The sequence below is a fragment of the Schistocerca cancellata genome, chromosome 2 (assembly GCF_023864275.1).
Source record: "Schistocerca cancellata isolate TAMUIC-IGC-003103 chromosome 2, iqSchCanc2.1, whole genome shotgun sequence".
In the NCBI taxonomy this organism is placed as follows: Eukaryota; Metazoa; Arthropoda; class Insecta; order Orthoptera; family Acrididae; genus Schistocerca; species Schistocerca cancellata.
In genome coordinates this window covers 897,646,353-897,664,837 of record NC_064627.1, presented here as the reverse complement: position 1 = coordinate 897,664,837, position 18,485 = coordinate 897,646,353, and the positions used below count along the sequence as shown (strand labels likewise).

At 42.0% G+C, this 18,485-nt stretch overlaps 1 protein-coding gene across 1 annotated transcript in view; it reads right to left on the bottom strand.

The window, feature by feature from the left end:
- Positions 1–18,485, bottom strand: part of LOC126159641 (segmentation protein Runt-like) — a 124,280-nt gene that overhangs the window by 78,065 nt on the left and 27,730 nt on the right. The window contains exon 2 of the mRNA XM_049916565.1: positions 9,801–9,914. Within this exon, the coding sequence (XP_049772522.1) occupies positions 9,801–9,914 (114 nt within the window). The remainder of the gene's footprint in view (positions 1–9,800; positions 9,915–18,485) is intronic.

Genomic DNA, 18,485 nt, shown 5'->3' with positions numbered 1-18,485 from the left:
CCTCTCGACGCTCTCTTTCTCTCGCTCTCTCTGCCTCCGCTGCTAGCCGCTCTCTGCGCGCACACACACGCGTTCCTCCGCCTCTGCGGCGCATTAAAAAATATCTGGCACGGCCCTCGCCGGTGCTACTTTGCCAGAGCCGGCGCCTCCGACTCCCCCTTTTCTGCGCTGTGTGGCAGCGCGAGAGCACAGCAGTTGTAAACTCGGACCCTGGAGCTCCCTGCAATTTGGACTGATTTCTCTTTTGAAGCCCCCCGCCGACTGCCCGGCCGGGGCCGAGCCGGGGGCGAGAGAGGTGAACCAGAGGGGTGGTCGCCGCCGCCGCCGCCACCACCACCACCTCATGTGCTACTAATTACTGCCGCTCGCCGCCTGTGTGTGTGTTAGCAATCTCCATGGCAACGAACAAGGCAATTAGACGGGCGGCGCGGCGTGAGGGCGGCTACTTGCTGCCGCTAAAATTGCCACCCCCACCACCTCCTCCATCCCCTCGGCCTCCCCCACGACGCTTGTTAATGCAGCGGCCGTCCGCCGCCCGTGGTGGTCGTTTCTTCCTTTCCTCCGCCGTCCCTAGCATTCTGCAACATTTTTACCGGAACACCTTCTTCAAGAATACCACCAGATTCGGGTAACTCATAAGTGTAAGAAACCTAATCTCGGTAGGTGCCCGTAGCAGAACATTCCCGACACGTTTATTCTCATCTGCCTTGATCGCATTAGGTGGATACACGACAATTTATTGGTTTCCATCTTTAAGAGTCGTCATCAGACCAAGTGTCTTGCTAATAAAGTAACATTCTTTAATAATTCACTTATTAAAAAGAAAAATATAATCTTTTCATTGGAGAAGTTTTATTTAGTCCATATCGCATGAAAAATGCAAACGGACGACTAGTTTTACCAAATTTTAATTGCCGTCTTCAAATTCTTAACGTACATCAATTTGGTGCCACTGTACAGTGTAACGGTACTGATGGTATCCTCCTCCATACATCGTAAGATGGCTTGTGTAGTATGCATATAGCTCATAAAATTTTTATTTCGTCAGTAATGTTCAAATGTGCTATACACTACCGGTGTCGGGTGCAGTTCTCGGTAGCAAGCACGTCCTTTGTCATTATTTCTCACCTGCCACCAGTGACGTTGGAGAAATCAGTATTATCGTTAGAAGTCTCGTTGACGACGACATCATTATAGACGGAAGTTTAACGTCATATTGGGAAGGATGGGAAGGGGAATCGCTTGAGCCTCTTTCCCGGCACTTATCTTGAACGGATTAGGGAAATACCGGAATGCCGAGATCTGGATCGACGAACGCGGATTAGAATCGCCATCCTCGCTCGGTAATCACATTGGAAATCACGTCCAAATCTTGAGAGGACTACTTCGGATCTCAGGCGCGAAAAGCAGTAGTTGGGCTACTATAATTTTTTGGAAGGATAATTTAATTTCCGGGTCCGTAAGGCTGACCAGGTACTTGCCCTTTTTTTCTCTTTTGATTGACCTACTAGGATCTAATAAACTTTTCAGCCAAGCTGACAAGATGTAATCCGGCATTACCACAGCCCATTCGTAGTGACAGGTGGTGATGCCGGATCCCACCCTGACGGCTTGGCTAATGGCTGGAATAACTGCTTGAAACTGGGACTGAGACCGCGAAACTAATGATAAAGAACGAAAGTTATTAAAAAAATCAGAGTTATTTCAAGAGAGCCTTTAAATCTGTAGACAGAGAAACAATAAACCGAATCGCCGTAGAATTTGGTGTTAAGGCAGTTTTAGCAAACACAAAAATGAATAAAACCCCTTGTCGAACACTTGTTTTTATTGAAGTGGCTTACATACTCCTGCCATAAATTTCACTTTTTATATCGTATTTGTTATTCATTTTTGTGTTTGCTAAAACTGCCTTAACACCAAATTCTACGGCGATTCGGTTTATTGTTTCTCTGTCTACAGATTTAAAGGCTCTCTTGAAATAACTCTGATTTTTTTAATAACTTTCGTTCTTTATCATTAGTTTCGCGGTCTCAGTCCCAGTTTCAAGCAGTTATTCCAGCCATTAGCCAAGCCGTCAGGGTGGGATCCGGCATCACCACCTGTCACTGCGAATGGGCTGTGGTAATGCCGGATTACATCTTGTCAGCTTGGCTGATGGGTGGAAGACTGCTTAAGATTGCAAGTGCGACCTCGGAACTAGTATAGCTTTCTTCAAAAAAAGTGCGCCAGTTTTGATATATCAAATTATGTACTCTTTTTTTCTAAACATTAACATCATAAGTAAACATGTTCATCACACCTTCCCATTTAAGGTATGAAAAATTATTTCTGGCATATGGCCTTCTCTACTGCTCTAACAAATAAGATATTCGCTTCGACTGTCTGAAAAGATTTCACTTGCACTTAACAAACGACGGATCTAAATACTTCAGGTAACGCCCCGATAATTCAGGGTTTATTGAGATGCACCAATGATCTAAGATAGTCCAAAAAATAATCGCAAGCAGTTAAGTCACATCAGCTTAGTGGGTACCGTTAGTCACCAGTGCGCGCGGTGACTTGATCTGGAAACCGCTCATGGAGCGACTTAATTGTCTCGAGGGAAGCGTGACAGGTGGAACGACAATGCTGAAACCACAAGCCTTGGACGTGCATTCCATTGAAATGAGGCCACAAAAAAATCTCTTAGCGTGGCATGGTATCGGTTTATATTAAACGTCACAGCTTGACCTGCCTCTTCTCCAAAAATATAAGGAGCGATGATGCTGCCCCTTCAAAAACCGCAATAGATCGTCAGTCGCTGTGAATGAAGATGTCACGTCGCAAAGCCGTCGTCTTCCTATCGTCTTCTCAGAAGTCAGTCAACAAGAATGTCGCCTGTTCTCACGGTTGACTCCGTCCAGCTGCTGCGTTAACTGAATTCTATAAGACCCGTAATGGAGATAATGCTGGAGAATTCGCCGTACTGAAGGGTATGCTACTACCAATTTTCGGGAACGTTGAAAAACAGACGTCAGTGGAACAACAAACTGTCATGAGCGATCGCAATGTTTTGCACAGTTCGGCCAGAAAGAGGGCGTCCAGGGCACTTAATGTTGACTATTGAACCCAAATAGATAAAATACCATGGAGAGGCTAAAGCGTGAAGCGTGACCAAGAATGAAGTAAACTGAGTAACTTTACACCATATTTTCCTAAGTCCAAACAAAGGAGCATGTTAATGATAGTGCGTAAAGAAATTACGAAACCTTGGGTAAAATAATAAATTCACATGTTCGCACAAAGTAAATTATGTGAAAATTCTTTCTGTGATTGTGTAACAAAACGTACGAAACGACTAACACAATATTTTCAAACAGTGGTCACTTGAAATAAGATGTATTTGTAATTTTATTGATTTTGTGCATGTCATTATACGCTGAGCAGACATTAAGAATGGCTTCTAAAAGAAATTTTGCAATAGCTTGTAAGTCCGCGCACGTACTATTTCGGTTTTAGAACAACCACAGAATGACTACCGAAAATATGGCACATAACAATACAGCGTGGCACCGCAGAGAGCGCTAAATAACCTGCCAGTGCCTCTCTATGCATACTCTATTTCTTTGGTTGGACCCGTTTCGTTGAACTGTACAGAAAGTCTGCGAACTATTGATTCATTCGGTGCTTCATTGCGGCCTAGAAGAGCGCGAAGACGTCTCGCAGTCGCTGCACAACTTTCTCCGTTCTGATAAAATGTTTTCACTACTATCACACCCTGAGCAATAGTAAACTGCTCCTTTGTTACGTACACAACTAAGAAATTCGGGAAATTCAGACTGGAGCCACAATCCACATCTACATCACTACCCCTCAGTTCACATCCAAATGTTTGGCAGAAGGTTCATCGAACCACTTTCAAATTACATCTCCAACTTTCCACTTTCGAATAACACATGGGGAAAACGAACACCAAAATCTTTTCGTGCAAGTCCTGATTTCCATTATTTTATTACGTTGTTCATTTCTTCCTATGTAGGTTGGACTCAACGAAATATAAAATGTCAAATCGAACACCTTTCAGCGGCCTAATTTCCAAACAGTTATTTTATTAGATTGCCAGTTTCGGCGATTTACTACGCCATCTTGAGGCCCACTGACCGACGTGTAGGATGATTCCGACCTCGGTTCCCGTCAAATAAGGGCCAGAATTCAAATGCTGGTACATGCAGATTTCTGCTTGATACAGCGAGCACTTCAACCATCATCTGCCGACTGTTAGAAATCTGGCCCCTGTTTTGATCGGAACCGAGGCTGGAGTCTTCCTACACGTCGGTCATGGGGATGAAGATGGCGTTGTAAATAGAAAAACTGGTAACCTAACAAAAAAACAGTTTGAAAATCAGACGGCTGACAGGTGTATGGTTTGACATGCTGTATTGAACAGCCGAGTCTGGAAATCATCTATGAAAAGATGGACATACACAGACTCAACAAACTATTTTGGCATTCGAAGGAGAAAGATGGTGATGGAAATTTTTTGAAAATATCTCTCTACAACTAAAATCCTGTAGTTTAATGACTGACATACTACCTCGCGCGTCAAATCCTCGACACTCTTTTACCTCATTTCGCAATAAAACAGAATGAACTGACCTTGTTTTCAGTTTTTACCGTGTCCTCCGTCATTCTTGCCTGGCAAGGATCCTGTACTGTACGGCAATACTCTAGCAGAGAATGGACAAATGCACTGTGTGCAGTACCTTTAGCAGGTTTGTTGAGTCTTCTAAGTCTTCTGCCAATAAAACTCAAACTTTGCTTCGCATTCCCCACTACATTTTTAGTGCAATGCTTCCAATTTAAGTTTTTCGTAATTTTAATCCCTAGATATTTAGCTAAATCGACAAACTTTAAATTTGTACTATTTATCGTGTAACAGACATTTAAGGGATTCTTTCCAGTACTCCCATGGCGGAAACCCACACTTTTTATTGTTGAGGGTTAATTGCTATTTGTCGCACCATAGAGATACGTTGGCCGCTCTGAGTGGGCGCACGTTTTGAGGCGCAATGTCACGGATTGCACGCCCCTCCCGCCCGAGGTTAGAGTCCTCTCCCGGGTATTGGTAAATGTGTTGTTCTTGGCGTAAATTAGTCTGAGTATTGCGTAGGTCTAGGGACCGATGACCTCAGCAGTTTAGTCCCTTTAGGAATTCACACATATCTGAACATTTATAACAGGTACCTTGCCGAAATCATTTTGTAATTCGTTCTGATGTTCTGATGGCTTTAGTAGAGGTGAACGAGAACATCACCTGCAAACGAGCCAAAAGGTCTCTTCGCATCGTTTGTATAGACTACACAACAGCAGACGGATGTTCATGGAAACCGCAATGTTAGAAGACAGTGTGGGCAACCGCTAAACAAAAATATACTATTCGATTCAAAATCGGAACGATCTCTGAAGTAACCTTTAGCAAGGAACAAAAGATAAATAGTCGTTAGGTTAGGGATACCAGTGCAGGTTCCCCAGCTAGGGTTCGCGTGGTGTGGAAGACGAGCTGAGGAAACGCCGGGTGTGGCGTAGGGAGGGTGGCTCGGTGAGGGCGGTGGGGGCGGTGCGGGCGGCGGCGGCGGTACTGCGGGCGGCGATCGCCTCCGCAAGGGCGATGCGCGGCTGGCGGAGGTTAGTTTTCTGGGCTATCGGCCGCCGGGATACGGCCGCTCCCAGATGAGATGCCGCGCTCGGCGAAGGGCAGCGGGAGGGGTAGGGGGAATATCGAGAGATCAATTGGAGGGGCGCGCGAAATCCGGGCCATTCCGGCAGACTCCGCCGCGGCGCAGAAGGGGCGGAGGCCGTGGGAGCTTCCCCGTGGAGGCGACACGGCAGCCTCCAAGCCAGACCCGCGGACCCACGGCGTCCCACCAGCCGGGGGCGGGGTGTTTTTATCGCGCGCCGCGCAGCTTCCTCCAAAAGCCTGTACGTTCGGCTATTACCGGCCGAGCTCTGCCCTCACGTAAACGAGCCTCTTACCCTGCGGCGTTTGATGTTGTTGTAATGAGACCCGAGGTTTCTTTCTGGAATCGATACACATAAATGATTTATCAGGTAGGAAGGGCAACCAAGTCTCTAACATCCACTGTGTTGTCAACAGGAGTGTCTCGGCGCTTTATTACTGTAAAATAATGCCTAATCTCTACAACAGTGTTTCGTTCAGATCCTCCGTCTTCTGACTAATGAGATCCGGACTGCTAATAGTTACCTACTAATCTCTTCATTTCAGAGTAGAACTTTCACCTAACGTCTTCGATTATTTGTTCGATACGTTCCAGTTTCTGTTTTCCTCCATTTGGTGCGACTCTGTTTCCTAGATTATTCTTTGTCTTATTTCTAACGCTGTTACTGGTATACAGGGTGCATCTCCTAACAGTCTTCAGGTGCATTTTCTCTGGTGTTTCGGCAGGTATCTGTAGTTTCCTTTCTGCAACTTGTAGCTGGAATCGGCCCAAAACCTACTACTCATCGCATCTTTAGTGCGACCTCAATGTCGATGGAAAGCTTCGGTTTGTTTCCCGTCACAAACAAAATGATTTTTAAAGTGGAATTGTACGTGGGCCATTCGACATAGCGACCCAAAAGTATCGTTTTGCCGATATACGTTAACAGGGACAGTAAAACATGAGGAATAATGAGTACTCAGCCTGCCAGATCAATCTGTCTACGTCTAGGATACGTTCGACGCTTAGTACTATGTGTACGGATGCTGTTAGTTCATATCTAAATTTTGCTGCAGTACCCAGCCTTCATCATTCTTCTGTTTGCTGATACGATCCTTGTTAGTGGTGCTTCGTGATCGATCCATTCCTGTGCAACGTGTTGCGGGACAGCCCACATGAACATTTTGTGTATGTACAGGGTCACTGGCGCCTGCTGCAATTACCCCCCCCCCCCTCTCGACCCCCCCCTCACCCTCCGTCCCTGTTATAGGCTCTATGAGTCTATCTTGACAGTTTTGTTGTTTACCGCCGCAGTCTTCAGTCCGGTGTTGTTACTCCAGTTTATTAGTCGATCGAGGGTGATACATAAGTTTTTTTGCTTTTTTCTGAGTACTTGTACTCTACCCCACAGGTTGAATTTTCAGGCTTTTATATTTTATACTGGACGAGCAAGTAAGTATTGTGTCGTCGTTACCGTCCATTCATACAATTCCTACTATGTCATCTACTACCATGACTAACTTACTTTTTCAAGAATGGGGGGAGGGAGGGGCAGGGGGGAAGAATGGAACGCACGGTTGATGTCAGACTCCTTCAGCAACCTCTTCTTCTCAGAGCAGCTCTTGCACCCAAAGATCTCAGTTATTTGCTGGATATATTCCAATCTAACTTCTCCCCCACAGCTTTTGCTCTCTATGGCACTGGAAAGTACCACTGAAGCTCTTCTCATGTCCTGTTATCTGTCCCTTCTTCTAATTAGTGTCTTCCATATATTCATTTCCTCGCCGATTCTGCAGAAGGAGTCTTCATTTCTGATCTTGTCAGACAACTCAACTGTCGACCTCCTCCAGTAGCACCACGTCTCAAACTCTTCAACACTCTTCTTTACCGGTTCTCGACAGTCCATGATTTACTTCATTACAGTGCTGCACACCAGATATGTATTCTCACATTATTCCTTCTCAAATTTTGATTTTAGAAGACTTATTTTAACGATGAATTTTCTCTACTGGTGCGCCAGTCTTCTTCTTATGTCCTCGTCGATCGTCCGACATATGTTGCATTGCTTCAAAAGTAGCAGAATTTCTTCACTTAGTCTACCTTGCAGTCCCCAATTTTCATGTTAAATCTATCGCTGATCCGATTTTCGACACTACTCGTTACTTAACGGTATCAATGCTTAAATGTGGATCAATGTAGGATAATCGGTATAAAAAAGGGAAATTATATAATGGTTTAAGTGTACGGCATTGCTGGTAAACTTATTGAGCCTCTCATATCGTTTCACAGTCTCAGGCTAACCCAATAAAGTGATAAAAAAGTTAACTAAGGCATGAAATGACTAATAGGAAATCAGAAGTGAAGCCTTAGATTTATTGGAGCAATTAGGGGAAGCGCAGTGCATCCATTAAGGAACCTTAGGAAATTGTAGACTACTACTTCATTGTTTGCGCAACTTACCAAGATAGAGAAGAAATACAGAAACGCACTGCTAGGATTATAACTTTCTGGCGCAGCCAATGAGAAAAAAATACGAAATGAAATTGAATTCGTTGTGAGAAAGACGACTCTATCAATCGCTGGTCAAGGTAAACAGTGCAACAGTCGCACGGCCTTCATAATATTAAATCTCACGTGGAGATCACAAGAATAAAGACGAGCAATCTGGCGAAATCGTAGAAATTTTACTGTAGTCTGCGACTGGAATAAAGCTGGTTGCATGTTTATACGGCAGCCAACATTCTAGTACATATTTTAAAAAAGAGAATATTTCTTAATTTTTGGTAGACGCTTTATCACTTGAGGCATGTTTGATATGCTCATCCAGTTTCGGTCAATTTCAGACATCTGGAAAGCCGCAAGTACATTTTCTTTCTCTGGTACAACATCAAGTATTTGCTACCGGTTTAAGATACCTGTTGTCTTAGTTGAAACATGATTTGCTACACTTAGTATACTGGAGGGTGAAGAAACATAATGCATCTGTAAAGACGAAAAAAATCGGAGGAAAACAGTTCAGAGCAATCCAGACACTAGTTTCATGAACGAATCTTCTGATTAGATAGAAAATATGAAGATTTTGAATGGGACAAAGAAAGCATTAACGAAATTGCAGTATTCTGTTATTTTCATCCATCCCTATCTTCATTTGCGCTATAGCTTTCGCTTTGTCAGTGAACAGAAGCATATCTAAAACTGAATGGGTTTACTTTATCTTTTTACTCGAATTTTCAAAGAATTTATTGTGTTGGCTTCAAATGCTGTCAACTTTTATCTGAAGTAGTCGAAACAGATAAATATCAGAGCGAAACTCTACGGCATTAACTGTGACCGCCTTAATTCTCTATGAAAATGAAAGTTTTTGACATCGCTCATTGTCTTCGCCAGGAAAGCAACTGACAGTCGAAGAAGTAACGGAATAATATACATGTAAATGGTGTGCGCATTGTGACCGGAAACTACTTTGACGTCAGTGATGGACCACCATACACAGCGACTTTATTGAAGTTACTGAAGATATCGTAAACATGAAACATCAATTGTATCAATAGATGGAACACCTCAGTTAACTTTACGAGGCTGTTTACCACCTGATGTCACAAAATTCACAAAAAACGTAATATTTATCAATAATGTAACATGGAAATTGATATGTGGGAACGCTTCCGAAATTTGTATTTCTTCCGTAACACTAATTCAAATTACGGAATTTCAGAAAATAATTCCGTATTTGATTTCAATGTCGTCATTTACTTGTCATGTCAGCCATAGGGGAAAAATAATAAACAAAACACAAAATGTGGATAGTTACGCAAAAGACTGGAACGAACTGTAAAAATGTTAAATGAGATACAGTATGCATCAAGATACTGACAACGGAAGCAAGCTCCGAAAATGAAACTCAAAACCTGAATTAAAATACAGAGAACTGTAATTCTAATACAGAGACGGAAAGTTTGACCGAAGATTATTCTCAGATTTCGAGGAGAGAGGTGTCCGTCGAGAATCACTACTCTTCTCGATATAACATACTGTCATTACAAGAGCTTCCTGTTTTCCTCTAAGCCGCCAGTATCCCTAAAATGACAATAGTGGTGCACTTACTGGACTTGGTGCGCGGTTCTCGGGGGCCATCCACCGTCACTTTGATGGCCTTGTTGTAGGTGGCTATCTGGAAAGGCGTCGAGCTGATCACGATGGTCAGCGAGAAGCTCTTCCCTGCAACAAAACCACAGATGTATCAGATAACTTCATAAAACAACATCTATTGTAATACTTACACAACTTATTACATGCTGTGCATCACACTGGACAATTTACTGATTACTAGTTTATTGAATTGGGACTCGTAAATTTCACGCTGAAGTTGAAATACAACGCGTCTGTACAATAATTTTGCAGTTTTTATGCGAGATACTGGGAGAATTTTTAATTACTATCGGTCTGCATGCCCGAAAATTGATTGAATAACTACTTGTAAATAATGAAACTACTGTCACCTAGGCTGATAATGCTGAGGATATGAGTATTCATTTTTTTCGGAACCTGTACATTTCACGCTTATTTTTTATGATATGACAACTGAGAGGAAAGAACTGAAAAGAGCCATTATCGAGAAATTATTGCGCGTTCTGTTCTTCAGCCGTAATGGTCCTAGGACGTCAAATATGTATTATTAATATTATTGATGCGTACAAAAGAAATAAGTTCAAAATAACGCAGTTCGCAAGACAATGATAAGAAAACTAGGATTATTTTTACGCTAAACGTTCGAAGCAAACTAACGTTTCTCTATTGTGTTGTGCTTGAAAGGTGATTTTTGTCTGCGTAGATGTGCTTACTTATTAGGTTTCCAAAACAACTTCGTATTATTGTACAGGTATACCTGAATACACCCTTATAGCTGATTTTAACTTGGACGACTTCTGATTAGTCATGGTAGCAAATGAGTTATTCGTTGTTATAGCGCAGTGCTGCAAACAAAATTTCATCCGCGTACTGCCCACAGGGACGTTGTATCGAGTAGGCGTTTGCAGAAAGCACATTGTCTAAAAAATTAAATAAAAGAAGGGGCTGCACTTATTGAAATATGAAGACAGCGATCAGAAATGCCGGCGGCACCTTTTGTTTATATGTTTAATCGCTCCTGGTATCGTTCCTATGATCAAGTGACGTAATCAGACAAGAGGAACATATCTTATTAAATTATATGTTTAAAAGGAAAAAATCTGAAAAAATTTGGTTGTCTGTTCACGTGAGTGTAAAATCGCCACAAGTGTGGGACCCACACAGAAGATCCCAAGATCTTCCGTGGTTTAATACTTTTGTGTTAGAGTGTTATGGTGATTAGTATTACAACAATACGCCTCACTTCTTAACAAAAACAACTAGCTTTATAAGAAACGTTTGGACCGTTACAATAAAGAGGGTTAGTGAACAAACGTGTACGCGTTTGAAATATGTTGATTAGTTCTCTGTACGTTGATATCAATGAAAATTTGGTTTTCTTGTAACGCGGAATAGCGAGAAATTTGCCTGATATGTTTGCACAGCCCATTAGGCACTTGGTCCGCATTTCGTCAATATGGATTAACTGAAATTTCTTGACCTCGTACAATTCCCTGCTTTTGGCTGTTTATCGCCGAAAGAAATTCTTCTAAAGTTGGTGAAGATTTCTAAGGAGTCCACACCTATGTTTTCAACAATTACGAAATGAGTGACTGATCTGAAACACAGCCTGACTTCTCGCAAAGATGATACTCATACAAGACGTTCCGAAACAGCAGCAACAGCCAAAACAACTGGAAAGTTCACGATATAAACTACGAACAATTAATGATGCAAAAAATAATTGACAAAATACGCAGATTAGTAGATGTAGTAGCCTACAGTTTAGGTGAAGCATTGACTATTAGAAAGCTAGTTCCTTATTTATTGGACAGCGGTAAAAGAAATACGAAAACCGAGTTTCCGAGCCATGTTTGGTCCGTTTTAAACGTATTCCAGCCGGTTTTATGAAGATTTGGATGTATCGCTTCACGTGAATCACGGAACCAATACCATGGAAGTTCCTCATTCAAGGTTAAGCTCTTGTACTGCCAACACATATTTAGCCGACTTAGAACTGGATCATGAAATCTACTACTCAGGGATATATTTCAAATGATTTCTCTTGTTGCTTCTTATGTCGTAGAGCCGCTGCATTGTGTGTTTTATTGCTAGCTACTACTGTACGTTGTCTATCTAAATATTTGATCTTGATACAATCCCACAAAGAGTCTTCAGTGATGCTATAATCGATAAGTATCGTACTATAATTCATTTTTAACCGCATTACTTTTTTAAAAATATTTATTTACAATTCGTTGCTGTCATTGCCACAAGCAGAAAATATCCCACAGTAACTTTAGTTTTTAGACCAACGTCGTAATCCGATAGTGTATATTGACACCTACAGTCAGATATAACTGGTGAGTTTTGAGGAATAACTTACGTAGTCTGTGTACGCAAGAGGTCTCCGTTTTTATTTCAGTTGTGAACAATAAGGGCCATCGAATATATCTAGTTCGTACAATCCGTAACCAATCCACACCTCTTGGAAAATAGTAAAATTGAAATTTGGAACTCACTCAAGAATAAACCGTACAAATTATCTATGGGATAGAAAGATCTGTTTGTGGAGCAGAGAATACTTCTGTATTGACTTCAAAGTGCAAGTTTCTTCTTCTCAAATAAATTCTGTTAATACTGCGTTTAGGATGTGTTTCAGAAATGTCAGTACGAACACTCATTTCAAAATAGTGTTTCGTCTTGTCTTATACTGTTTCCACTTATTAGATCGAGGTGTCAGCTTCCTCCTTTCAATGTTTATCAAGAGTATTGGTGCAAGTGATGTAAGACGACGGGAAAAGGAGTCATTGAACACTGGAGGTATTTTTACTTTCAAATTTATATTTTTGTTCATCTTTTCGAACAACGACTCCATAAAACTATGAATCATGCATTAAGATAGTGTCAGTTTTTGTCTTCTTCCAATAGTGAGTGCCACAGGCACCCAAAAATTGTAGCATAACACATACATATCGTTTTAACCCACTTAAATACACGTGAGGATGGAGGGCTCAACCTCCGAAAAGCGTTGTAAAAATGAATCAGTGGTGACATGTAACAGAAGACATGTTTGTTTTGATGTCTGGGAAAATTCACCATAATATGTAGAAAGCTGTAACACTGAACGCTGATGATGCTTTGAAAGAGAGCGAAAAACGTTGGCGCTGGATAAAAATTTATCGCAACTGCAACCGGCGGTGTGAGAAAGAAATTATGAGAACGTTTGTAACGCACGAGGCCACAGAAACTATAGTTTACGCAGGAGAACCAACCGACTAAATTTCGAAAGTTCTTCTTATATATCTTTCGAGTATTTGGGTATAAGGTGTTCATGATCTCCGTGTCCCTAGTAACGTTCTGTAATTGTAAGTTTTCGGTTTGTTAGCTTAGTTATCTTTAGTGAAACCACAACTCTTTATCAAGAAACCTATCCATACTGCTGTGCATCAATGTAAACTTACACCAACCACTGCCTGAAAACAAATTCCAGACAGAACCGGGCAGCACTAAAAGGCAACTTGAGGGCAAAGAGTAAAATAGATGTTACTGTTGCCAACAGTAATGTCCGTAAATGAATGGGACAAGTTCGTTTCCAAACAAGACATGCGGCGCAGGCCTACAACATCGGCATTGGCTTTTTTATGCAGATATTTTCATCTCAGACACATAAAAAGGTAGATGGGGGGTAAGAAATCAAACGAAATGCAGTAACTCTCTAAAGAGCCATCTGATAGCCCTTACACCAAACTACCCAGAAATTACTCCAGAACAGCCTCCTGAATTTTGTCGAACTTCGTTTCCGCCTTGTGTGCGCAATAGGTTAACATCTGTGATTTTGGATCCATAACATGAGAATATAATCCGTTGATACCCTTACGAACGGCAGTAGTTAATATGCTTGTTGAAGTGACAGTAGTGCACAATAAGGTTGATAGAAGAGTGTATCTGTAGATGTAAATGCAAATTTTTTACTCTGTTAGATGTTGGAAGAAAGGGTGTTCCGTTTATCTTGAACACTCGAAATAGCTTTTTGTCCAGAATCAAAATAAAAACGGTATCAAATGGTACAAATGACTCTGAGCACAATGGGACTTAACTTCCGAGGTCATCAGTGCCCTAGAACTTAGAAATACTTAAACCTAACTAACCTAAGCACATCACACACATCCATGCCCGAGGCAGGATTCGAACCTGCGACCGTAGCGGTCGTGCGGTTCCAAAAAACTGTATCGAATGAATGTTGTTTGACTAGTAGTGGGTAATCAACCACCTTGATAGCCGTTGTTGCAACATTTTCATTACGAAGCTGTCACCAGCTGTAAGTATTTTTGTAATAACACGTGTGTCACAGCGTACAATTCATGTAACCATGACGTCAGTGGAAGCGTAACAGAAAACCGACATTGGGTTTCCTGTACTACCACACAATACAGGTATCAGGGATAACTAAGTCGTCCACTTGCTGGAGTTGAAAGTAAAAAACAAAAATGGAAACACAAGGAAAATACACACTTGTCACTCATTCGACCCTCTTCAGTTGAAGAGTTGTGTGAGTGTAGAGCAGCGGAGAAAAGCTAGAAATATAAATCTAGATCTATATTCCGTAATCCACATTACGGTGTGTGGTGGAGGGTACTTAGTTTACCCCTACCATTATCTCCTTCTCCTGTTTCAGTCACGAATGATTAGAGGGAAGAACGTTTGCTGGTACCTCCGTGTGAGTCCGAATCTCCATGATCTTTTCGCGAGATATACTTAGGAGGAAGCAATATATTTGCTGTCTCTTCAAGGAACACGTTATCTCGGAATGTCAACGGTAAAACACCGTGGTGCAGAACGTCTCTCTAGTTGCGTCTGCCACTCGTGTTGGCTGAGCATCTCCGTGACGCTTTTGTACTTACTAAATGAACCTGTAAGGCATCTATAGAAACTTTAACTTAACAGAACAGTGACAGCAGTATTGTTTTCTTATTTACAGAACGGGTGTATGTGGTACAAAAATGGTTAAAATGGGTGTAAGCACTATGGGACTTAACATCTGAGGTCGTCAGCTACCTAGACTTAGAACTACTTAAACCTAACTAAGCTAAGGACATCACTCACGTCCATGTCCGAGGCAGGATTCGAACCTGCGACCGTAGCAGCCCCGTGGTTCCGGACTGAAGCTCCTAGAACCGCTTGACCACAGCGGACGGCTGTGTGGTGGTACAGTACTGAAGTAATTGTATACATTCAACCCCAACAAACACATTACTGGTTAAAGCGAGTGAACTAACGTTAAAGCCGCGACGAATATTCCTCTGCAAGAAATTCCTCCTGCGATCCTCTTTCGATGAATAAGAGCCGCATGACGAAAGAATCCACTAATTTTCATCCCACTGTGTGTGCGGAAGATACTGGATAAATAAGCAACTTCCACCAGTCGCAGCTGAATATGTGGAGATTCAGGTACTAAGGCATCAGGTGTGGAAAAGTCCCCTTCTACAGCGAAGCAAATAAAAAGGGCTATATAAACTGGATTTACACTCCACTATTATGACAGTGGAGGTGATTGCAATTTTGGATGGAAGCGCTACTGTTAGTACACAGAACACAGAACATATTCATCATCTCCGATAGCATGTCAGCCCTACAACTGACTAGAAACATTATACTAGTCGTACCAACCCCACAGTTGCAGCAATTGTTGACGTTCTGTCTCTGTTGCAAAGGAACTGTCGCAAATCGCGATGGTATGGATGAAAGGTCAGTCAGGGTACCTGGAAATGCCTAGCGAAGCAAGTATCTCTGGCTGGATCTGTTAAATATGATAAACTTACTCATAGATACAATACTCACGATCAGAAAGCGGTTGACCTCGGACAGGCAAGAGTGGTCGTGGACATCTCAAATCAAAGGTAGTCACTACACACTAGTTCATACCACGATTCCAAGAGTACCACAGTAAAATAAGGTACTAACATCAAGGAGCTTCACGACAGCTATAACGGGGATGAACTTTAATCATTGCAAGTTCTCTTGGTCGTCAGTTCCCAAGCAGACGCCAACTTCGTCAACAGTGCCAGTGCTGCTAATCTACGTCTCTTGGTACTTAGAACGACAGGGGATGACCAAAAGCTCAACTGAATGATTGTATCCCCACGTACTACTCTGCAGAATATGGAACGGTCAGCCTCTAAATCTATGCCACTATGTACCTCCTGTAGTCTTATATATATCTGATTGCAGACTCTGGTTTTCGAAGCTGTTTTCCCGTTCTGTTTAGATGGTACTTATAGACCTGTCCAAATACTCAGTTCTCTATCCGCAGCTTTTGAAACTATTCTCACAAGACACACAAAGAACATTTTATCGTTAATTTAGACGTATAATCATTCATATGGGCTGAACTGGGACAATCGCAAATGTCTGCGCAAATGCTGCGAACATCAATTTATCATTTTTATCGATTTACGTATATCACTTTTATGGCATACTACCACTATGTGTTCCGTTTTCGTCTTGTTTACTCGTTTTAGTATATTCTGATTGTAGATCTTGTTTTATGTCGAATCAGTCCTTTGTTAATCCTATCTCACCTTGTACCAGCGTACGAATAAAAGATGCCTCCCATGAACTGCCAAAACCAATTGTAAATTAACATTTCCTGTGCTGAGTTAACTGCATGGGCATGTTCCGAACGTTAATAAATTAAAAAAAAGTAATTTTATACGAAATGTTGTGAACGATCAAGGCAGTCCTTGATAAAGAGTGCATCACTGTTGCCTTTCGTTTATTCTGGTTCGAGGTAAGCGTAATGCTAGTCAGAGCAGTGGCTGGAAATCGAGACCAAATGGAGAACTAGAAATGGGATTGTTCTGAGTGTTGGTGAGTTCGCAGTTCGCTACATAGCGTGTTGTTCTCGAACGGCAGAGCTCTGATAGGAAACGAGCGACCATTAACAGAGCAATGGATCTGGGCAATTGGCGGTGGTACGCACTGCGTCCGGGAGTCGAAGCGGCGTCCCTGGAGAGAGGCGAGCGCTGTTCGCCCACCCCTCGGGCCGGATTATTAGCATGTGTCGCACTGATTTAATACTAGTCCACAGCGCTCGCAATCATGCCAATTTGAATACCATTACAGCGATGCATAGATTTGGCACTGAGAGTAGGAACAGCGTTTTGCGTAATCGCATTATTTCAGATTTTTGAGAGATGCGTGTTATTCCAAATACATCATTATTAGCCCAACGCGACGGCTGTGCATTTTTTGTCGTGCCTGTGTGCGTGAGAGAGAGTGTGTGTGTGTTTTTTCTGTTTTGTCCATATTACGATGTATTAGCCGGCGCTGCCTGCAAACGTAGTTACTGGTGTAAAAACGCCTGCACCGTGATGGGGTCGCGGTAATCGAGTGACCTCCTGAAAGGGCGACGAAGAAGCGTTGCGAGGCCACCGGGTAATGCGCTTCTGTTGCTAAATGCTACACGTGAACGCCTGCGGCGGATTCGTTTCCAGTGAGCCCCGTCTCAGAACTCAATTTTCTCATCACGCGAACTCGAATCTTCTTAGGAAGGGCTGTGCCGCTGTATTTCTCGTTAAATACCGCCATCAAATTTTGTCTTTCACCTTTTTTTTCATGTCTTACCTTCATAAACGGGCGATTGTGTCCCCGCTAAACAAATGAACGTGCAATCCAAATGTGAGATGGTATGAACTGAACAATTGCCCCTTTCGCAAACCTCAGGGCACAACTAAAGAGAAACACGGCAACTTTTCACATAATCATTATAGTTTGCTTGCTTATAGACTTGGTACCTCAGCTAATCCACTGCCCTAGCGATAGTGAAAACTGTGGTAATCTAAAACATTTAAAAAAGTTATAAAACGAGCATCAGCAAAAGCGTATGTGGTCACATTAAAACAGAAACAGATGAGCAACTGAGAAACTAAAAGTAGCCGATGAGTTTTGCTATTTGGCCAGCGAAATAACTGAGGATGGACAGAGTAGCGAGGAGGTACAGAGCAGCACTAGAAAGAAAAACATTTCTGGAAAAGATAAATGTGCTAAGAGTGAATATAAATTTAAGTATTAGTAACACTTTTCTGAAGATACTTCCATGGAATGTTAATTTGGTGCTAAGGAACTGTGCTGAAGGTTAGATTGGAAGATCGGATAACTAATGAGGAGGTACTTGAGTGGTGGTCGGAAGAAAAGAATTATGTGGCACTACCTGACTAAAAGCATATGTTTGTTGATATTACATATCCTGTGAGGTCAAGGGGTCATCAATTTTATGACAGAAGAAAGTACTGCAGAGAGGAGTGGGGGTGCTGAATTGTAGTGAGACAAAGGTTTGAGTGCTGTGAGTAGGTTCAAATGGATGTATTATAGGTTTCAGTAGTTACGCTGGGGTGAAGAGCATTGGACAGGATTAGATAGCTTTGAGAGCTGCATCAAACCAGATCTCGAACTGAAGATCACAACAGTAATAACAACCATCAACCTACGTTTTGGCCCTTAATTTAACTTTGAAAACTGTCGAATGCTATTTCATTAAGCAAACTAATATGAAATGAAAATGTTATGGAACAACTAAAGAGAAACATGAAAACCTATCATATACTCTTCATATTTGCTTGCTTATTCACTTGCTGTATTACAGTGTAGGGTAAATAAAAGTGACCTGAAGAACAGAGTTCC